Source organism: Octopus bimaculoides, chromosome 3 (genome assembly GCF_001194135.2).
Source record: "Octopus bimaculoides isolate UCB-OBI-ISO-001 chromosome 3, ASM119413v2, whole genome shotgun sequence".
Taxonomy (NCBI): Eukaryota; Metazoa; Mollusca; class Cephalopoda; order Octopoda; family Octopodidae; genus Octopus; species Octopus bimaculoides.
In genome coordinates this window covers 114,355,126-114,379,503 of record NC_068983.1, presented here as the reverse complement: position 1 = coordinate 114,379,503, position 24,378 = coordinate 114,355,126, and the positions used below count along the sequence as shown (strand labels likewise).

The 24,378-nt window shown below is 33.8% G+C and overlaps 1 protein-coding gene across 1 annotated transcript in view; it reads left to right on the top strand.

Moving 5' to 3' along the window:
* Positions 1 to 21,638, top strand: part of LOC128247332 (transcriptional coactivator YAP1-like) — a 55,451-nt gene extending 33,813 nt beyond the window's left edge. Inside the window, exons 2-3 of the mRNA XM_052966452.1 lie at positions 8,573 to 8,626; positions 21,617 to 21,638. Coding sequence (XP_052822412.1) covers positions 8,573 to 8,626; positions 21,617 to 21,623 — 61 coding nt within the window. The 3' untranslated portion in view covers positions 21,624 to 21,638. The remainder of the gene's footprint in view (positions 1 to 8,572; positions 8,627 to 21,616) is intronic.
* Positions 21,639 to 24,378: the final 2,740 nt, after the last annotated feature.

Below are 24,378 nucleotides of genomic sequence, written 5' to 3'. Positions count from 1 at the left end.
ATATACATATATGGAAAAAACGCCTTAGTAATAATGGAGCCACTTAATTAGTGGTGGGCTGTTGTTAATATCTTTTTATTTTGTTTTCATTTCACTGTCCCAGTCTCTCCCTCACCCTTCTTTTGTCTCCTATAAATCTTTATTCAGTCTGCTTCATGTGTGAAGCAATCTCCGGTCCCCCACCTCAAATCCTAATCACTAATCTCCACCACTGCTGCTCTGCTACGGCTGAGGTTGTGTGTGTATGTCTCTCTCTCTTTCTTTCTCTATGTGTTTATATACGTGTATGTGTGTGCTTGCGTGCGTGCACATATGAATGTAAACAGGGTCACCTGTAAAACTTACATTCAAGTACTGTTTACTAAACCAACTCCCCCCCCTCTCCCTCCGATATATCCGGTAGAGAAGTTTCGCGGGGGAGCACAGCGAAACCAGGCAAATGTCTGTAAGCTAAGTGTCAACAGAGACTGCCTGTTGCTTATGACCGGATAGCAAACAGATAAAACTCAACTACAGAAAGAAAATCCTGTAGGTGTTTTCTTTTTTAAATTAGAAACAGGTTTAACATTATATTTCGGTGGGGAAGAGGAACAAAGAAAAACAAATGTGTAAAGGACATAAATAACAACCGAAAACAACAATAACTAAAAAAAATAACAGGCGGTTTAGAGAAACTGTTTGACTCTCAGCCAAATCAGGGCCTGGAGTTTGTTTCTAGATCTTTTTCCCCCTTTTCAGTGGATTCCCATCATTCTGAAGGAGTTTACAAAAACAAATATAATAGTTTGTGCAATAATACCTGCGCATACTGTTCCTACATTGTCAAAACTTAACACTTTAGTTATTAGTTAATAGAATTAGTGTCAAGGAATATTTTTATTTTTTAATTTAGATTTTACTTTTGATTGCCTTGTAATTTATTTTTAACTCTGCAAACAGTCTGATCTACACCTATTGGAAGCCAATGTAATGGTTACTGAATGCTGAATCGTTATCGTTAGTTGCTGTTTCAGGTTTTAAGCATCATCCCCTGTTAAACATTCATTTACGATGTTTATTGTTCTGTGTGTGGTTAGCTAAGCAGAACTGACACGGACTGGATTTCTATTTACTTCCTTAAGCCTTGTTCTGAAGCCAAATATCTCATCGCTAAATTTGCCTGCACATATTTCGAAGAACATTATCTTTACCATATAGATGCTTCTGATGACCATAATAATAGTTAGTTAAGATTGTTTGTTTCACCAGTCTCGATGAACATGTCTTATTTTGGTCTAGCAGATTTAAAGGAAATAGGCGCACAAATCTCCCTCAAATAACACTAGTCTCTCAAAGAAAGAAACAATACAGGCATACCTACCCAATTTTATTTCCTCATAACTTTCAGAAAAATATAGATATTTTTTAATGAAATTTTCTAGAAATATGCTCCAGTTGGTGTTGATTACGATTATATCGGAATTTGTGGTGGAGAGAGGAGTTCTGTGAAATTCACTCGAGTCAGCTTTGTTTCCTCGTAACTTTCAGGAAAATGGGTATTTTTTAATGAAATTTTCTAATTCTTTCAGATGGTGTATATTACGGTTATACCGAATTTAATTAAAAAAAGAAAAAAAAAGAAGTGGTGGTATCGTACACATACTGACACACATTACATACTGAAACTTAAAATTTCGAAAAAAATTGTGCCGTGTGTCGGTCGGTCGGTATGTATGTATGTATGTATGCATGCAAGCCCTCGATGTTTTTTTACTTTTTCCATATTAAATTCCAATATAATCGTAATCTACACATTCAGAACGATATTTGTCGAAAATTTCATAGAAAAGGGATGACAAATGACAACCTTTGTGAGCTTTTATAGAATTTTAGAATACTAGCTGCTCTCTTAATCACTTTCTGTTGTCTAGCCCGGTGCTCTGCAACCGGCGTTTCGGAGAGTGTGCCACGAGATGATGCTAGGTGTATCGCAGTGTGTATGTCGCGGCACACTGGTGTGCCACGAGACGATGCTAGGTGTGTCGCAATGTAACCTATAACTTTTTTTCCCCTATACTTCTAGTTATATTTTTAGTTTAGGTAATCCGCTAAATTTTGAAAAGAATATAAGTGTACCGCAAGTGAAAACGGTCGTAGAGCACTGGTCTAGCCTACCATTTCTACTACATTTTGGTGGTTGACTGTTTGTACTATATCTAAGCTTCATTCTGCAAGCTCTGTAGAGGTAAGCACATCACTACTAAAAATCATGAATATTAAACCAATATTTCTTGTCGTTTTGAGAACTACATGTTTTGTGATAAGTGAGTTAAAGCTTATCAAGTACTGACAGCCCTAATGAACAACATACAACTTAGTTGCAAATGCTTTCATCAGTTAGATGAAGAGAAGTGCTATTTATTATGTCATAAGAACACTTACAGAGAACAAATGATTTTGGCCTTACACAAAATTTTGTGTTGCACTGCTAGATAGATTGTACTTGAAAGCTTTAAGATGGCTAAATTTTTGATACAAACTTTATTACAATTGGTAGATTTTAAGGACTTTCCAAAAAATATTATTATTTTTTTTTTACTAGGATTTTACATTTGGAAAAGAATCATCTATAATGAACAGAATTAGAACTATTTACACTAATATTTAATCTATGGCTATTTTGTACACTGATATATTTGTGGCGAATAGAACCTGTGACCTGTGATCAATTCCTTATAAGGAGAACTAATTCTTTAATTCTATTGTTATTTCTATTTCATATCCAAAGTTTTATGCATTTAAGTAATAATAACTATATTAGTATTGTATTAATAATTGACATGATACAAAAGTGAAGTTCATGGTAAATAAGATCCATCATTTAATTTCAATTCAAATATAAAGTGGCTTCACTTTTGCACCCCAAGTTTTAAATTTTTTGTTTTACTCCAACATTTTTCTAAAATTTCAACCACATTTAGCTTCATATGACAGATATAATATTTAAAACTAGTTGCAAGTATCACTTTGGAACATTTTCATGTTGAAAACAATATTTTACCTTGTTTTCTATCTGTGCTGGTTGTCTTTATACATCTGGTATCTTTCATTGAAAGACTACATGAAATATATATATATATATCATTGTTAAACGATGATGATGATGATGATGATATATATATATATATATATATTAAAGACTCCCTAAAGTGTTTGGTTAGTAAGCTGAGAGGACCCTTTTATCTGGTTGAGAATTTGACAATCTTTTCTTGTGTTGGTGCTATGAAAAAATGCTGCCACAGATACCTACTGAAATGGAATGTGCTAGCAAGACACAGTCCTCTGACCTATCTAGGAGGGCAATAATTCCTAATAAAAAATTTATTTGAACTGTGGTAATTTGAACCCATGCCATCTAGGAAGGTAGTTATAAAGTGGTGATAGTTAACTATTTTCTTTCTCTATTTCTGTTGAAATATGCTGCCTTTGTTTTAGTTTGACACAAAGTTGACTTTGGTGGGATTTGAACTCAAGAACAGCAAGTCAAAACAAATACCACAGAGTTTTCAATCCAATACTCTTACAATTCAGCCAACTTACCACCTTGTAAACCTAGTATAAAGATCCTAATTGCTATAGATATTTTGTTCAGCAAAGATGCCATAGGAGATTCAAACAGGAGCTAAAAATTAACATAGCTCTATGTTTTAGGTAGTAAATTTTAGAATGAGATGCCACTCTCAATTCACACTGGTTAAGAGTTGTAAACATGAATTAATCTGATAAAAGTAACCATTTATAAAAGGGATACCTTCTTTGAACTCTGGTTGCAATTTCTTCAGATATTTTCCCTTGTTTTCAATAAAAGCTCACTAACTTTCACTATATATATATATATGTGTGTGTGTGTGTGTGTGTGTATATATGCATATTTTGATCTTAGCCAAAAGGCCAAGAAGCACCACTTCACAATATGGTTTTGGATTCAGTCCCACTGCATGCCACCTTAAAGAAATGTTCTCTATAGTCTTGGGCCAACCAAGAACCTGTAAATGGATTTAGTTGACAATAATTTTTAAAAAACCATTATAGATATGTGTAAGTATATGTGTGTGTGTGTGTGTATATATATATATATATATATATATACATACACACACACATACATATATGAGTGTGCATGTGTGTATCCTTATCTTGACATCAGATGCTAGTTGTAAATGGCTGTCAAAATGTTACAAGTGGTGTCGTTCATTTGCAATGTTCCGTGAAGTCATGCCTACCCATTGTGCTTTTTGTGTTTGAAGAACATGGGGAAATATTACCTTACTTGGAAACTGATGAGTATTGGTGATAAGAAGGAGATTGCACTCACAGTTGCTAGATCATGGGTTCGAATCCCATTGTGTTCTCGAGCAAAACACATCATTTCAGGTTGTTCCAGTCCACTCAACTGCAAATGGGTAATCCTGTAATGGAATAAGTCTTCCAACCAAGGCCTATTTGCTTAACCTGTGAGGTGGAGTCATTCAAAAGCTAAAGCAATATGAAGCACATTAGACAACATCTGAAAGTCTGGTTGATACCATGATATATATTTAATTATTTATATATACATATCCACGGCGGTGCATTAGCATGGCCGCAGCTCTAAGCTAAAACTATAAACAAAAAAAAATATATAAACATGTGTGTGCATATATTTCCATACTTTTGTTATATCTACTTGGGGAAAAAAAAAAACTTTTACAAAAGTAACTACGAAGCCAGACTTTTGGATAATGCTATCCTTCCCTTTTACCCCAACCGCTTTAAACGAGATAAATTTAGCATTTTATCCAAAGTGTTTTGTACAAAAGTCTAAATGCACCAACATATTACTTTCATTTAGAAATTAACAATTTGTTTGATACTTGCTTGAAATTTTGATAAATTTCATACAGCTAAATTTAGCTGTTGGTAGCCATTGAAAAATTAGTAATTGGTGTGTAGTTAGTCATCATCACATCTACACATCTGACTGCATCGCAAGCAGTCTTGCTGCAGAGAGTCTCTCTCCTATATTTTACATACTTAAATCTCGAACTCTAATGGCTGAAGTTTTTAACAGCTGAGGATTTGTTTATTGCTATAGTAAATTGAATTTGGACCCTGAAATTTTGAAATGATTTTTTTTTTCATTACTGTAATTAGCTTTATTCAAACAATTTTTTTTTTTCTTTTTACATCATCTATTTTATCCATTTATTATGAAAGTTTTGTCTATTAAGATGTTTAGTAAATATTTTAGTTCAATATACTTGACTGGATTAATTTAAGGATGCTCATTCAGTTTACAAGCTATGAAAACACTTATTCCACTAATTTTAACAATCCTGATAATATTCTGATGTCAGATTAGCTTGCACATCTTATCCAAGTAAAAATTTTAAAAAGTTTGTGAAATGTTCAAGAGATTTCTGGTTGATAATCAATTAAGATATTACGTAGAACAAACATTTCAAAATAGGTCAAGATTTTGCTCTAATTGAACATATTTTCTCTTTCTAATTTTAGCATTTATTTATACAACGGATGATCAAAATTCGCATCTGTTCAAACTATCTATCACAGCAGTGTTTCTCTAAACTTTTGGGATAGTTCTTCGCATTTAATGTACGATTAACATATAACATCATATAAAGATATCTGACAACTATCTACTACCAAAATATATTAAAACTGTAACAAATATATATTGGTGAAGGATATGGTTTATTATATATTTTAGCTTTATACTCTACAAGTATTCTATCGAATGTGGTTTTAAAATTTTAGATCCTTCTGATGTTTGAAAATAATGTAACTAGGACCCAAAATGAAAATAATAAAACTTTCCATTGAGGCCAGGAAAACAATCATTGAGAAATGTTTTTGGGATTCACAGATCTCTTATCCAAGAGTTGGTTTGTTCCTTCCATTAATGTTATGAAGTTGAGTCTCTAAGGAATGGCTTGTATGAGATTTTCTGGGGTTTTGTAACCTTCTTTTTTCCCACATCTTATATACACATGTATATGTTTGTATATGTATGCATGTACATGTGTGAATCAAATGTATGTATACATGTGTGTGTATAAGTTCTATTTGTCATTAATAATGTTGAAATACAGTGTCTTATGAACTAAAACTCATGTTTCATTAAGTTTAATGAAGAACAGTTTCAATGCAGTTCCTTTTCTTTGTTACTAAGAAATATTAATAGTCCTTGCTAGAATGAAAATGTATAAGGTATTGAAACCATGCTGCATGTAGAAGTTAATCATTACTTTACAGGCCTGAGTTGTTGAATTGCACAGCACAAAGTAAAATCAAAAATGATATACCAATTAAAACAATTCCCTTAAGTTAGTGGCATTGTTAACTGGTTTAAACTTTAATTAATATTCTGTTGAACTGAATATAAATCAAAGATAGCAAAAGTATTTCTTCTATAAACAGCTGGCTGTGGTGGGAGAGAATGAACTAAATGTGAAAATCAAGTATTCTTGGACTATTTTAATTAGTCTTTTCTAAGCAGTAATTATAAGTTCTGCATTTGATATGGGTTTATTTTAATTCTTCCATCTATTAATTAAAGCTATCAGCTGTAGGTTTAAATAAGCATTTCATGACATTTCATGTTGAAATTTACTTTTTATTTTTCATTTGTATGCAACTCTTTGTTCTAGTAATATTATGGACTGTTTATTCTCCCTTTTTGTGAAATGATTTGGAGAGAAATCAAGGTTTTGTTGTTAGTATTATTTATCTTGTAAATCCTACTTGTATTTACTGTTCTTCCATGGCTGATAATGCAGCAGCTTGTCTGGAACTGTAATTACATGTATGCAATTAATTTCTTGTTACTAGAGAAGTGTACAGCTAGCCTCATCTTTTCTGTTTCAGTCCGTCATATTTTGATGGGTACATTTAAGCATCATATTGCTACACAATGCATGCACACACACAGCTTTGAGCAATGACTGAGCTGGAGAAAACTTAAGTAGAGCAAGAAAATAGATTGATTTTGAAAACAAAGCTAGAGTTAAGTTCCATGAAATTCATATTACTTTGTTACTATTGTAATATTTATATGTAGCATTATGTAAAACAAATCATGATTTTATATCTACTATTGTATAACAATGATATGACAAAGTGACAGTTATATCGATGTAGTGTGATACCATCTTTACTTTTGTATGGTCATAATGTGACTATATTTTATATGATATGACAAAATATATGACATATACTTATGGCATATCATATTTACTCTTAAATTAGAATATACTAACACTTTCTAGTCAAATAAATCATCATTTAAGAAAAAAATTTCTTCCGAAATTTAATTACCTGATGGCTTTTAAAAGACCACATTCCACATTGCCCATAACAATATTTTTGGTTTGTGTGTATATGAGAAGTATGCATGCTCATATATTTCTAAATAAATCTTATTTCTCCATTTTAGCATGAATTTGTTGGTTCTAAAAACAACTTCAGTATTTGCACAAATGTTTGATGTGAGTTTTCTTATTAGCATTGAGTACTGTTCCTAACACTGAACACTCGAATGTGAAATATGTATTTTCAATGTAGCCTGAAGAATGCAATGTAAATAGATTTTGCTTATGATCCTAACACCAAGTCTGTGGTTCAGTGTGAAACTGATAATCTTACGTGGTATGTTGTAGAGAACTTTGATCAGTCAGTTACCAAGTCTTAACAGCTCACTCATCATTTAGCCACCTTCATACTTACTTGCAGCCAAATCTTGGGAAAGGAGAAAAACAAAAAAAACAAAAATGTAGAAAGACAATTAGTTATAACAGCATGTATTTATGAAGACTGGCAATTTTTGGCACTGAAGATTTTGTTTTATCATTGCTTCAAAGGCTTCTGAGGCTGGAGATTTGATATGATGCTAAATTCTCTCTCTCTCTCTCTCTCTCTCTCTCTCTCTCTCTCTCTCTCTCTCTCTCTCTCCCTCTCTCACACACACACGTTAATAAACCTTACATTAATGTGACATCACAGTCAATGAGTTATCTGGGGTGTGGTTAGCATTAACTAATCTAAAAATGCTGAATGAAGAGAAAAATCCTGTTTTCAATATTCTAATATTGTTGCGTATTTTCTTGTAACTGAAACAAAGTTCTGGAACAACAAGCATCAGTATTTTATTACCTGTCTTCTCAGTAATAATGATGGAAATCATGTCAAGTAGATTTTATACTTCCTTTATCTTAAAAAGTCTTTATCTGATAGTCTCTCTCTGCTTTTTTTGTAAAAGTTTTCTCAGTATTCTAGTTGTTACTTTTCTTACATGAAAGTCAGTTGTTTTTTTTTTTCTTTATAGTTTGTTCCCAGCCAAACTGCCTCAGATAAGCTTTTTTTTTTTTTTTTTGTTAATTATTATTCTGCTTCGCCCTGAAATATTAAATGTTTTATTTATATATTTATTTATTTATTTTGTTCTTCATCGTATTTGTATGTGTGTGTGTGTGTGTTTGAAGGACATCTTTCAAGTTGATTATAAGACAATTTACTATGACTCTTTGTATTTCAGAAGCAGAGAAACAGATACAGACAGACAAAACAGGGAACTACAGATTCCACCTAAGTATGAGTTTAAAATAGCTCACTCAAGCTGTGATTGTCTCCCCAACCCAACCCGGCCCTCAGCTCCCAACCCTGTCCATTTCGTGCCTACAATACTACATGGGGAGGCCATTCCATTTTATTTTCTGTTTGTATGCACATTAGAAGGATGCTATTTATTGTTCATGTGCTTGTAATATTTTGTGTTGTCACATTTTCATTATATGGCTAATAGTAATAACTCATTGTATAGGCAGATAAACATCAAGCATAATTTGTTGGGAACTTTATGTGGTCTCTTAGCAACTTCCCATTGAAACATGTAGGATACTTCTGTTATAGTTGAAAGGTTAATGTTTAAGTTGGGAAAAAAAATGGAAAAACCTCATTGTAATGTATTTGAATTTTTCTATTGAAGATATTTCTTTCCACTAAATTCTAGAAAGATGTTGTCTGGCATAAAAGCTTGATAATATAATGCTAGGCATTTTACCATGTATCTGTCTTATAGTTTCATATTCTTTTGTATAGATGTGTTATTTTTATCCAAATAGATTTCATTTTGTAGGTGTCCTGTTTTGATGTTGTTATTGGTTCTATGCATGGATATTGTGTGTATGTATATGTGTATCTATCGTTTAATCAATATGATTATTAGATGTGACTTTAATGGAGATTATGTTTGAATTTCACCTGTGATATTTATCCATGCAGTCAACTGTTTTCAGTCTCTCTTTTTATCATAACGCTGTAGTGGTTTAGTTGCTATAAACTTTATCAAAGGCAAGGTCATAGTTAATATGTACTACCACTGTCTACTGTTTATTAACAAATACTATTTTGTTCCAATATTCCAACCTTCTTGCTTTGTTCCTTGCTAAATACTCTGATTCTCACATCAACCAACACTCTAAAACTGCATGTCTTATAACAGTAATATTTTTGCTATAAGAAATATAATTCCAAATCAATGAATACAAAATTACATATTTTATTCTAAACAAATCTTCTTATGAGACTCAGTCAGGGGAGGATTGTTCAGGCACCCTTCTTTTTTTCTTTTTCTTTCTACGATGGCCAAGTCAAAGGACAAGGGGCAGTGCTTACCCCTGACCTTCTCACTGAGCCTCTGCAACTATTGGTGAGAAGAGGAGAGGATTCTGATATTTTCAGAATAGGTATCAAATCCGAATCCTTACAATGGTGTGCAGTCTGCTAAAAGTACTCAAGAACCAAGTGTGGTGTTAAACAGGTGACAAATTAAGTCCACCATTGAAATTAAAGTCCACCTTACTGAGCTACAAATACACTTATGCAATATATGTTTATTTTCAAAGCAGCAAGCTGGCAGAAATGTTAGCACACCAGGTGAAATGCTTATCTGTATTTCATCTGTCTTTACGTTCTGAGTTCAAATTCTGGTGAGGTCAACTTTGCCTTTCATCCTTTGGAGTCGATAAATTAAGTACCAGTTGCAGACTGGGATAGATTTAATCGACTGGTCCTCCTCCCCAAAAATTTCGGGCCTTGTGCCTAGAGCAGAAAAGAATATATGTTTATTTTCATATTTTCTACTCACTATGTAAACAGAGTACACTGTATCTAAAACACATGGCACTTATTTTGTAAACCAATATTGAAGTTTACTTATAATATTCAGCATATCTTGTTTTGGTACTTGTGATATACCACTCATTGATGGCAGGTGGAAATTTACACTTCACTCTTCTGGTTGCTTTCATCACTAAGTGGTGATTTCTAGGAAAAGTAATTGGTAACTAAAAACATTGACTACCAAAATGCTGACTACTATGGGACTTGTAAACTTTCACTCATATTACTATAAGTTCATTTTTCTTTTTGCTGTAGCTGTGTATGAATACACACATAAATAACCATCTTAAATTAGGATTCAGCATTATATAAATCATACATCTTTATATGGTGTAAGCTTTAAATGTGGTAATTAAGAGGCCTCTAAATCCTTACTTTAGGTTCTGTTAGCTATGTTACAGATATGATCTTTGAGTACATGGTACATTGTAATAGAGTAAATTGGTAAGTGTAATATAATATAGTTGATTGAAGAGAGAAATTAATCATTGCCTTCTTTGTTGTGTTTGTTACACTATTTCGCCTAGTGTGATCTGCAATCAGTCTCAGGAAATGAATGTGGTGCTGCCATTGATACTTGAGCTGGGAACAATTGTATAATGATCTTAATGACAATGATATTGGCAGTGGTTGTTGTAGTGCAGGTGATGGTGTTTGGGTGAGTGGGTGGGCAGGTGATAGCAGTAGTGGTTCAATATGGTGACTGATTTTTCAGCTAAATGTTAATATTAGAGAATTAGAGAGCAAGCAATACAGTGAACAGAAAACGCATCTCGTAGACTGGCTGATGGAAAGAAAAAAATTACTACCTATATTTCATTACTTCAAAGCAATTCTTTAAATAAATCTGTAACAGCATGCATATGAACACACACACACACACACAACACATTCAAATATTCACACTTATATCCATGATTATAGTGCAATTTTAATTGTTTACCATTGGTTCTGTTATTTTTTGTTTTTAAGTTCCTGATCATATGATTTCTTCAAACAGTTTAAAAGTTGTTCAATGTCCAATGTGTTACTCTTGTTGTCTTTGAAGACTGTAGATAAATAAAAATAAGGATTTGTAATCATCATCATTATCATCATGGCATGGCGTGGATGGCTTGACAGGATCCGATGGGCCCCAAGGACTGCATCATGCTTGGGTGCCTGCTTTGGCATGATTTGTTGCAATGGCTTGATATCCTCCCTAATGCCAACCACTTTATAGCATTACTGGGTGCTTTGTTTTTTTATGCCACCAAAACATGCAGTTTGCGAGACTATGAACACTGAGGAGGCAGCTTTTTGATAGGAGATGAGGGGGTAAGAGATCAGTGCAGAACAGGTTTCTTGCTGCAGCCACATGACTACTCATATTTTGGAAGAGAGGGTGGAAGTGATCAGGTGCAGCTGGAAGGAGATAAAAATAGTAGTGATGAGGTGTGTGAGTGGACCCTCGAGATACAAAGTGAGCTGAAGTGAGTGAGAAAGAGGAACTAGGATTGTGAATGAGTGGATGTCGCAGGAGTGTATGGAGAGTGAGAGATGGGTAATAGGGGAGGGGAAATAGGCAACAACTATAAAGATTGGGTGGGGTTTAAGGATGGATAAAGTGTGAAGGATGACCACTAATGCATGGGCTGGGAGAAGTAGGAGATGACTGACAGTGCATAAAAAAAGGTGGAGAGAACAGCAGAATAGTAATGATGATATAGTAGACAGGAGGAGGATGAGAGAGAGATGATATGTGATTGGGTAGGTTGTGGGAGTGTGGAGGCCATAGACAGAAACAGGTGTAGTGTATGAGGATTGTGAGAGACATGATAGTGGAGGTGAGATAATTTGATGTCTCAGTGGAAATGGGGCTGATCAATGTAAAGTGTGGGTGGAGAGAACAGTATTAATAGATGTAGGATGGACAAGTAGTATCCACCCATTTAGCTGTAAGAGAAGTAAGTGGTTTCAAGGAAGAGTGGTAGTTAGAGGGATGATGGGTGGTGGGAGTGCCTTGAAGAGGAAATTAAGTGAAAGGCTCAGACGTGTACATGTATACATGCACAGCGCTTCCAGAACTCAGTTTCACTGAGTTGGCCAGGTTTTTTTGTGAACCACATATCACCAGTCATTCTGGTTCTTTATCATCTTTTATGAGGCTCAAGGCCCTGAAAGTAAGCCTTCTCCACTTCATGCAACGTCTTCCTGAGTTTCTCTCTTTCATAAGCGCTATCTACATTAAGTAATTGGCACTTCTTTATGAAACTGTCCTCTTTCAAATACATTGCCTGTCCATACAAGTGCAGTATTCTTTCTGGCACACTACATCTTGTTTCTTTTATGCCCAGTTTTTGTTTCAGCACATTTGTACTATACTGTTCATGCCCACTTACATTACACTTCCAATGGAGCATGCTTGCTTTATTTTTCCAGTCTTCTCAAATCCTCTACAATCAAGGTCCATGACTGACTATGATGCAGTATCACAGTTCTTACACAAATATCATACAATCTGCCCTTCTCTCTGAGGGAAAATGCCTTTGTTGCTAACATTGGAAGTAGCTCCCTGAACTCCAACCAATTCTTACTCAGGCTACTTTGCTTTCCTAGGTAACAAAAGTTATTAACAACTTCTAGTGAGCCATCCAAGCATTTAAGAGAATCTATTTCTGGTGTGCTCATAGTACAAACTGCATCAGTGTATCTATCACATATTAAGCTTACATTCTCTAGTTTGCTTATAATTTCTCTACATTTCTTATATGCCCATAGCTTGCATTGGGTTTAGATTATGAAGCTTATACCTACTCCTTTACTACATATCAAGCAAAGCCATTTTCCTGAAAAGAACAGTCCTGTTATTTTTCCTACTTACTATAATCTTTGTCTTACCATAAGACCTCTTAACTTGGAGTTTCATATTCCAGATCCTAAGGTGATATAGTATTAAATATTCCACTTTTTACAAATAGTATTGAGTACTTTGATTTGCTTAATTGCATTTCACACCAGTATGTTACCACCATTGAATATATAATGTATGTATATGCATTCAATATATATTTAATGGTGGCAAGGTGTGTGTGTGTGTGTGTATAGAAATGTTTTGTATATTATGAACTGTTGCAGAACTTTTTCCAGTAAAGAGTGGAGCATTATCTTTTTATGTACCATGTGTCCCAGCATGGCCACAGCTAAATGGGTGGGTACTACTACAAGATTTTGTAGTGAAACTGAAGGTGGTTTGGAAATTTTTTCTTTCTTTTTTTTAAAAAAGTCTTTTTTAAGATACCAACATAGGTTTTTAGATTAATTCAGATATATAATTTACTTTGTTATTCTGAAGTATATTAAACTCAGAATAATTGTTCTTATCTAAATCTCTAAGAAATTAATTTGCAAATATTTTTTCTCCCCACCCCAAAGACAATTAGTATCTTGAATTTAAAGATATGTAATTTTGTTTCTTTCACTTGTCTGTTTTTGGAGAATAGCTCTTGCTGCCAGGTTGAGCAAAATAGTGCTTGTTATATTTATTTAACCATTGGCTATTTTAATGCATAATTATACCTATATATATATATATATATATATATATATATATATATCTCAAATACACATATACACAATTCTGTTTGCTAGTCTCAGTTATATACACCTTTCTTTGGCACCAGATTAGCATGGTTGTTATGGAGATCTTCATTTGCTTAGGCACCAGAATCGTTCTCTTTTGTTAGTATGAATTTAGATAAAGCACAATCATACCACACTGACATCAGCTTGGCTACTGACCAAGTAAAGATTAGTGCCTTGCTCAAGAATATAATTTAACATCTGCAAAACTCATGGTATATGAGCTTTTTTTTTTTTATTTTATTTACAATGGATAATACCGAGTTACAAAATATACCACCCACTACCATGATTCTCACTTCAGAATTTTAAAAATAGGATATTAGATTTTTGAAATAGGTACAAAGTTTTAGTCAGAGAAATAGGAAATGTTAAGATTTTGAGGCAATCATGAATTTCTCAAAAGTATAAGTGATGTGTGAAATGAAGCCAGCTGCAGTTGGGCAGTGAAACAAATTTTATGATTTAAGAAATTAAAAAGTAAATGTTGCTGCAGAAGCATAAAATTATTGACATCATGCGCTGACAAAATATTTACTGATTTATTAGGGAGGTGAAGTAAGATTTTATGTCAATCACGCTTTTCTTAAAGACTTAAAAGTAGAGAATTGGTTTTAAGAAAGATAATTAATATCAAATAATTGTTTGTTTATTTAGGATTTATTTTTACAAGGCATAAAGGCCTTTATATTTTAAGAGGATGAAAATATGAAGCTGTGTCATTGATGCATTTCATAAGAATAATTATTTGTGGTACTCAAGTGAAAATGGCTTCTGCCAGGAACCAAAATCAGCTCACACACTTGGCTTGCTGGAAGTATCCTTCTTAATTAATCTGCAGCAGCAGCAGTAGTTGTCATAATATTGAATATTGATAGCCTGAATTGTCTCTTCATTACTCACTCAGACTGTCTGTCAGTCTATTGACCCTGACATAAATATTAATGCAATTTTTACAGACCTTGGGAATATGAATATGGATAATAATAATAATAATAGTAATAATAATAATATTAAAAGTAGAATTTAAAATTTGGTTGGTAAATTGAACTAACAAGTTCTGTTTATTTATAACTTATAATCCAAACTACTTTCAGCTCATTGTTGCCATGTCAAAGGTGATCCTACTTACCTTTTTTTTCCATTCTCTTTTCTCTGCCCTATTCAATAAAGCAGTTCCACTGATGTCATTTATTATGGTAGCTAATTCAACCATCAGGGCTGTGGAAACAGACTTTGGCAGCAACTATTGAATTGTTGTGAGGAAATATCAGAAATCTTGGCACTAATTACCAAAATACTCTTCCCATCTTATTCTTGTTGGTGTTCAGATTTCATTGCAGGTGTTGTGGTTTCTCTTTGAGCAAGACACTTACCTCTACTTGCCTGAGGTTTCATGCCTAATTAAAAACATTTTATTTATATTTTTCATAGTTTTATGGTTTATTTTTCCCTGCTCATTAATCTTTCATTAATGAAAATACCCCTTACTTTTCTGAAGGTCAGCAATTTTAGCTACAAGCTTTATGAATGCACATTCATGATAATTTACAAACCTTTATTGTATAGTTTATTTGTCAACTGGAGAGGGAAGTCCATATTACCAGTCAGCATTGTAGATTGCTGAACCAATTAAAATGATTGGAATCTGGTTCAGTCCAAATTTCCAAGTAGTCAGGAATAGAACTGAGTTACAAGTAGAGTAGCCAGTCTCTACTACAAATAGGTTGAGTGAAAGCCATTTCTGAAAGGTCAGGCAGAGATAGCAGATGCGTAAATCATCATTATATATATTCTTTTCTACTCCAGGCACAAGGCCCAAAATTTTTGGGGAGGGAGCCAGTTGATTAGATCAACCCCAGTATGCAGCTAGTACTTAATTTATCGACCCCCAAAAGGACGAAAGGCAGAGTCAACCTCAGCGGAATTTGAACTTAGAAAATAAAGACAGACGAAATACCGGCATGCTAATGTTTCTGCCTGCTTGCCACCTTCATCATTATATATATTACCACCTAATTATCATGCCTTTCACCAGTTCTCACCTTATTAGATTGGGACTTCTGCTGTTTTGCTTCTTGTAGAAGAGAACCCTATACTCATCAGGTGATTTATTTGCTGACAACACCTGCTTTGTGAAGGGTTTAGTATGCTGTGGTTGATGTGCAGACATGTGCCAAGACTGTAGCATTTGCAAAGATTGCTGGATGGGCATGATCACTATTTGTCAAGTATATTTTGTCACAACTTGACTCTTCAATAATGCTATAATCTTAGTTCAAGAAAAGACCATGAGTGGTGTAAGGCATACACAGCCCTCTGCCAGATGGGTCATGTAGCCTCTGGAACCTTTACATTGGCGTTCTTATAAAGGATTAGTGGTGGAGAAGAATGATAACTTGTGAGAGAATTCTAGGCAGCAATGAAAATCAACTTGCTGGTCTGTATTGGAGGATTTTCAACCTGAGGATTATGGATGACTTCAGGAAGTTAACAATGCCTCCAAAGGATATTGCTGGTTTAAGATTCTATAGGCTGTGGAATGCTGTCAGCTGGTCTTATCCAGGCTGTGCATAGAGTGATAAAGCCATTTTGCATATCCTCATTTAATGTTCAACCATTGCTAGCAAGTGGAGATTTGTTGAACAGAACTAATTATTAGCCATGTCCATTGTGAAAAAAATCAACCCTTCACCTTACTTTAATCAAGCAGTTTTCCTCTGTTTAGTGATTAAGACAATATAGGTTGTGTAGTAGATGCAACAGAGAGGACAGAGGACAGACACATTCCCCTTTGGCAATTCAGATTCCTCTTGAAGCAGAAGATGAAGATGTTGAAATGTGAGTGACAGTGGCAAGTATGGCTCCAAGTAAGTGTACTTCCTCTCAGAAGATGCTTATAAACCAGGGAGTAACAGCTGATAGAGTGAATTTTACCCTTTGGTCATCAGGGTACCCCATGACATGTACTGTTCCTTATTGGCTGTATGTGGTGCTCTTCCTCTCAGAGAACGCTGTCTTTTTGTTTTACTTTTCTCTCATTCATCTGACTCCTGTATAAACCCGTCAACATCTTTTGCATACTGTCCAAATTGTGTCCCATAAGTCATCACTCTTGTGGCAGTAAAAAACAGATTAATGAAATGTTACCAACAATTATTATTATGATTATTATAAAGGGTTGTGGACTGGCAGAAATATTAAAACATCAGGAAAAATAATACATCACAGTGATTTTTCTACCTCTTTATGGTCTGAGCTCAAATTCTGTTAAGACCAATTTTGCTTTTCATCCCTTCAGTGTTGATATTAAAAAAGTACCAGTTTAGTATTAGGGTCAAAGGCATTGGCTGACCTCATCCACTCCAAATGGATGGCCTTGTGCCTAAATTAGAAACAGTTGATATCATTATGCATACATTATTTTTCCTGGCTCTTTCTGTTCTGAGTTCAAATCCCATGGAGGTCACGTTTGCCTTTCATCACTTCAGGGTTGATAGAATAAAGTGCCAGTCAAATACTAGAGTTGGTGTAATCAACTAATTCCTTCTCTTCAAAATTACGGCTTAAATGAGAAATCATTATTATTAATTTTCTTTTGCAATTTTTTCACTTTATACACACACACACACACACACACACACACACACACACACACACACACATATATATATATATATATATAGTCTGTTTTTTATTATTATCACAACTCCCATCCAACATGCACCACACCATTTAGCCTTCTTAAAATGTAGTAGTCATAATAGTTGTGGCAATGGTGATGGTGGAGGGCGGTTGCAGTAGTAGTAGTATGTTATTTGCTAGACAGATTAAAGGATATTTAGGGTCTTGCTTCGTTTCACTTGATTTGTTACTCCCCCTGTGTCTCTTGAAGTATTCATCCCTCCCCCAACCACCACTACCACTTCTGAAAATGGGTTCATCAGCAGCTCATTTATTATGGTAGTTACCAGCCTCTGATAACCCCCTCCCCCTGACTGTTTAGTTTCATTGACATTTTGGTTTGGAATTGCTTTCAGTGGTGTCTCCACCCAATACCATTGCTCTATTTCTCTCTCTCTCTCTCTCATTTTTCTAAAAAAAATTCTGAAGAGGGATGCCATTTTTTTCTCACCAGTCCTACTAGCATCACTTCTAAGACAATGTATGATGCTTTTAATTAAGGCAAAGAGGTGACAGAAAAAAAATATAATGATAATAAATTCAATTTATATTGAAGATGCAGCAGCTTCATATCCCATATTTTGTTTCATATCTGCAGATAATGACTGAATGAACTATACTTAATTTTTTTTTTTTTTTTTCATCTAGTTATTTTAACATTGTACTTACTGTTTGCTTTTGAAAGTTTACTTTAGTTTGAAACTGTAAATCTCTCTTACTCTGAGTGTATATATATATATATATATATATATATATATATATTAAACAAATGACTCTTATAGTGCTAGTTCTGTTGTCAGTAAAGAATTTGTCTGAGTGATGAATTCTTCTCTAAGGAGACAACTAGTACTATACTGTCTGAGTCATTTATTTAATAAATGGTATTTTTCTCCTCTACTCAACGAATTGAGTACTTCATGTTTAAAAAAATTTTTTTTTTCATTTCCAAAGTCAACCATTAACCACAAATATGTGCATGTGTGTGTGTGTTCAAATTTCTAGGCATATATGTATATATGTGTGTGTGTGCATGCGCACCTCTGTTTTTGTGTACATATTCTGCTGACTTTAACTTCTCTCTTTTTCTCACTCTTTCTCATACTTTCAAACACATATGCACACATACATATGCGTGTGTGTGCATATGTATAGTATATGTATTCAATTAAAAGTTATTTATATAAAAGTTGGCTTGTAAATATAGACTTAAGATTTTGATTCACTGTGACTGGAATTATTTGTTGTACTTTTGTTGTTGCTCTTGTAGTCAGTGTTGTTGCTGTTTTCTAAAAGAACTACATTTGCTTTCTTCTGTTCAGTTACTCCTCTCCTCACCTTCCTTTCCGTCACCCTCCATGTGCCATAGAACAGATAAGATCTATGTGATTTTCCATTCTGTGTCTCAACATATCTGCTATTTCTTTGCTTGCAAATGCTGTATCATGGCACTAACAAATATTATCTTGAGTGTCATGTTGTATGACATTGATCTATCTATATCCATTCATTTATCCATATTATTATTGTCTTTGTCATGTTATGTAGTTGATTTTCTCTATATTTCGGTTCTTTTTGTTTCTTATCATCTGTAAAATGCTTTATTTCCTTTTATTTATTTTTTTTTTTTAAAGGAGTGATTGAAATTATATATGGCATAGTTTTTGTTGAGCTGAATATCATTTTATTTAAAATCAAAGGTTGTAATTATTGTTATAGTTTCAGAGCTGATAATTTCATTTTTCAAAGCAATTTTATACATATTTTTTATATGACTTCTTTTAGGACACTTTTCAGTTTTTGTTAAGTAGAGTTAAATTTCATTTTTGTGCATTGTCTCTTCATCTGTAAAGGTATTCCAGATATACTAATATTAATTTTAGAATTCTTTGGATTTTCAATTGGATAAAACTTTTCCATCTCAAAACATTTTATTGACTCTAATTTTATTTATTCATTGCTGAATCATGCTGAATCTTCAAATATACTGTTCCTGCGAAGATTAGTTAGATATGCATCTTAAAAAAAATTATCTATGAAATATGATAAAATATGAAGAAGTATAGCCAGTGCCCCTGGACTGGCTCTTGTGCGGGTGGCACATTAAATACACCATTTTGAGCGTGGCCGTTGCCAGTGCCGCCTGACTGGCCTTCGTGCCGGTGGCACGTAAAAGCACCCACTACACTCTCGGAGTGGTTGGCTTTAGGAAGGGTATCCAGCTGTAGAAACTCTGCTAAATCAGATTGGAGCTTGGTGTAGCCATCTGGTTTCACCAGCCCTCAGTCAAATCGTCCAACCCGTGCTAGCATGGAAAGCGGACCTTAAATGATGATGATGATAGAAGTGAAAGTTGAAATACGTAATCCCTATATTTGATTATAATAGGTATGGTTGTATAGTTAAGAAGCTAACTTTGCAACTGTGTGGCTTCAAGTTCTGTTCCACCATACAGCATCTTGGGCAAGTGTTTTCTGCTACTGCCCCACGCTGACCAATGCCTGGTGAGTGAATTTGGTAGACAGAAACTGTAAGGAAGCATATTGAATGTATGTGTGGGGGTTGGGGTGTATATGTGGTTGCCTCCACACCAATTAACAACCAATGTTGGTTCATTCACATCTCTGTAATGTAGCGGTTCACCAAAAGAGACCAGTAGAATATGTACCAGACTTAAAAATAAATACTGGGATTGATTTATTTGACTAAGTCCTTCAAGGCACTGCCCTAGTAAGGGTGCAGTCCAATAACTAAAACAAATAAACGATAAAAAATCATTATATATTATGATTTGATATGTTATGCCCTTATAGAGCTTGTTGGCAGAACTATCAGCACACCAGACAAAATGCTTTGTAGCATTTTATCCATCTTTGTGTTCTGAGTTCAAATTCTACTGATGTCAACTTTGCTTTCATCCTTTTGGAGTTGATAAAATAGGTACCAGTCAAGCACTGATGTCAACTTGATCAACGACCTCCCCTGCAAAAAGAAATTTCAGGCCTTGTACCTATAGTAGAAAAGAATATGTTGTACCCTTATATTATACTATGATATATATATTTTAATATATGATACATATATATTATACCCTTATAAGATCTTCATTTTCCTTGTGATTTTACATGGAGTTACATATTGTTTTGATACTGTAGCATTTACAGAAACTTACAGGTAGCCCTTTCTGTTTTGTCCTTATAACTTTATACAAGTGTTCTTTGTATAGAATTGATGCAATATGTAAAGTTGTACCTGGTATTAGAGATTGATGACATAGCCATAAAAAAAAAGATTATTTAAAACTGTTGAACTGAACATGCTTACCAATCACACATACCCAATCACTTCAACTTTACATATATCCACTCATTTCATCTACAAACATACCTGACCACTCATACATTTATGTATATACATTTGCCCTCACACTCATTTTCATGCATTCTCATGTATTCACTTACTCTCAAACATACACAATCACATTCACTTGATCTCTGTCAGTCTGGCTGTCTGTCTGTCTGTCTGTCTGTCTCTCTCTCTCTCTCTCTCTCTCTCTCTCTCTCTCTCTCTCTCTCTCTCTCTCTCTCTCTCTCTCTCTCTCTTGCTCTCTTTCTCTCTTTCTCTCTCTCACACACTTGTTCTACTCTCATTCTAAATATATTCCTCGATTCTCCTTATTTCAATTTCTCTTGCTTCATTTTGCTCAGTTCAAACATTGCTCCTGTCTGTTTTATGAACCATGAAACTCTTCTATGAAGGTTAAAGCTGAAAGTGATGTCACTGAATGTGTTGCCAGTTGATGTTTATAAAAGGCTGTCATGAGACAAGCTGAACAAAATCATTGTCACTGCTAATAAGTAGACATAGCTAAGAATACTGGTTAATTGATACCATTTTAGGAAAATTAATTACTACATTTTTCTTGTTTCTATTTCTGTCTATTTCTGTAAATCTAGTTTTACTGTGCTTAAGTGCCAGTTAAACCACAGCCCCAAATGACACATGCTCTCAAATACTGGGTCACAACCACTTTGTCCTTTTTTTTTTATATATATATATTTCATTTTCTTTTTTTTTCCTGATATGTTGGGTGAAGTATTTGAAAAATAATCTTTTTCTCAGGAAAGCTAGTTCACCTGTGTTGACTTAAACCAAGCATAAAGAGTTAAGTAACTAAACATTTCAACCATTGCTTCAAAGATGTTTTTGTTCTTGTATATCTTTTAGTTTTAAATAATGGAGCGAGCATGTTTGCTGTTCCGAAGCATAACCTGTTTAACTGCAGAAAGACTTTCTATACCCTGGAAATAAACTTTTATTTTTCTTTTATTTTTTATCTAATGCTATTTTTTATATAAATATGTCTTGATGGAAATAGGAATTTTTCTTTTTTTTTTTGTCTTATTTATATTTTTTATAAATACTAAATTTCAACAAAAATTTCCTTTATTCATATTATTTCTGACATTGTTAGAAGATTTCTATTTATAGTATGTAAAATTTTCAGCTGAGCTGACTGACTGAAGGTGGAGTCAAGATTAGACCTTTAACTAACTATATATATATATGTGTGTGTATACTATACAGGTCTTAAACAGAAATATTAAGATTAGTTAAACTTCAACAATTGAAGATAAATACCATTTATTTAAATACATTTTATCCTCATAAGTAGTAAAAAAGAAATTCAAATTGATAGAAAGTATGCTAAGGAACTATTCGGAATTCCAGTTTCTACTCAAATAGATGATGTACAGGTTGAAAGAATTGTGGTTTATAGAAATTTTGCCTGAAATATCTTACAAACTTTTCAAGCAAAAGAGTAAAATGAACTGTGATACAATTGAGTTTCTTCTTTGTGGAGTCAAGTGTTTTAATAACTAAAATATGGTAACATTGTCAGAATATTTCTTGAATTCTTTTTCTTCCTAGAACAGAATGTTGTTTGTTAATAATTTATATAGATTATATGTCTCTGAGGATTTATGAATTGGTAAAATAACTGACAGTACTGAACTTTGGACATTTGATAAATACCACCATCTACACAGCTTTACTATAATAATCCCATTTACAAAGAAGGATGTATCGTTTGGGATGCTTAGAATAAAGAATATCTCTTTCATCCTTGTTCTCTCGCTTCCTCTCTCTATCTCTCTATCACTCCATTTTTCATTTCAGTTTTTCTTTCACGCATTCACACTCACCCACACTCATGGTGGTCATAAATTCAAATGTTGATAGCTTTGTAAAGATGAAGAGGATTTCTATGTTAACCACATTAAATATAAATAAATATAAACAGATTCAGTACACCTATTTTTCACACACACATACACACACCCACACTCCAACAGAAGTTTAAGACCGGCTGTCCGTGGGAACTTCTGTTTAATGATGACCTAGTTCTCAGGGATGAATCTGTTGAAGAATTAAAGAAATTCCAAATGTAGAAGCAACGCCTAGAACTGACAAAACAAAGACAAAAAGTTTTATTTCACAGGAAAGAAGATAGGACACTACTGTCTTCTGGGACATAACCATGTTTAATATGCAAAAAAAGAAGTAAGCGAAAATGCTCTGTGGTGTACCCAGTTTAGACTGGGTGCACAAAAGATGCAGTGGGATTACATGTAGGCTAACTGAGAAGGACTATGTATGTACAGAAGTAATTCCCATAAGAGCTACTATAAAATGTTCCTTTCAAATACCCAGGAGCATCTCTTTTAATAGCTGATAGCATCCATTATTTAGATGACCTAAGGTTCAAGATGGTAGAATCATTGCTGTACGATAGAAAATGCTTATTGACATTGTTTTCAACTTTATGTTCTGAGTTCAAATTCCACCATGGTCAACTTTGATTTTCATCCTTCCAGGGTCGATAAAATAAGTACCTGTTGAACAGTGGGGTTGATGTGATCGACTAGCATCCTACCTCAAAATTTCAGGCCTTTCCCAAAGTAGTAAGGATTATTTAGATGAGCTAATTAACAGTGGAGAAGGGTCTTGTAATTGGAGTAAGATTTGTTAAAAAAGTTCAAGGAGCTCCTAATTCTGATAGCAACAAATGCATTTTCTTACTGAGTGAAGGGCATATGATGTTTGTGTTCAAACTGTGATGCTGCATGGTAATGAGACATGGGGCATTGAATGTGGAGGATGTCTGAAGGATGTAAAGAAGTGATGTAATTAATGTTAGTATGGATGAATGACAGAGTATTTATTAGATGAGTGAAAAACTGGGTGTATGAGAAATCAAACCTAATGTTGCAAGAAGGAAGACTGAGCTGTGTCGAGGATGTAGGATGACAAAATGGGTAAAAAGTGCCAAGTGATCCATATAGAAGAACCTGCAAAAAAGGAAAACTCGGGAAGAAATGGGGAGATCTAATCTCAGGTAGCTGAACCTCATGAAGGAGATGATAAAAAACCACAACAAATTACAAGACTATGTACCTAATAAGACCCATCTAACACATGCATGCTTGAGAGAGGTATAAAATGATAATGGTAAACCACTTTTCTTTAACCACTACTTCGCTATTGTTTTTATTAAAAGCCTATATTTTTAAAAGTTACCATAACACAACTTTTTTGAAATTCTGGCAAAAATTCAACTTGAACATTATACTTACTGTACTTACTGATGTTATTACATATATTTTTTCAGTTTAATCATATTAATGTTTTTAGTGATTTTGAGATAAGAATCTGCAGTAGCAAACAGTTTATTACAAAATTTTTGTGTCTTAAAATTGTAATTACTAAGTTAAATCCATATAAGTACCTAGAGTTGAAGTTAAATCAATTTTTTATATTACATTTAAGTGCTCAATATTCTTTTTTTTTTTTTCG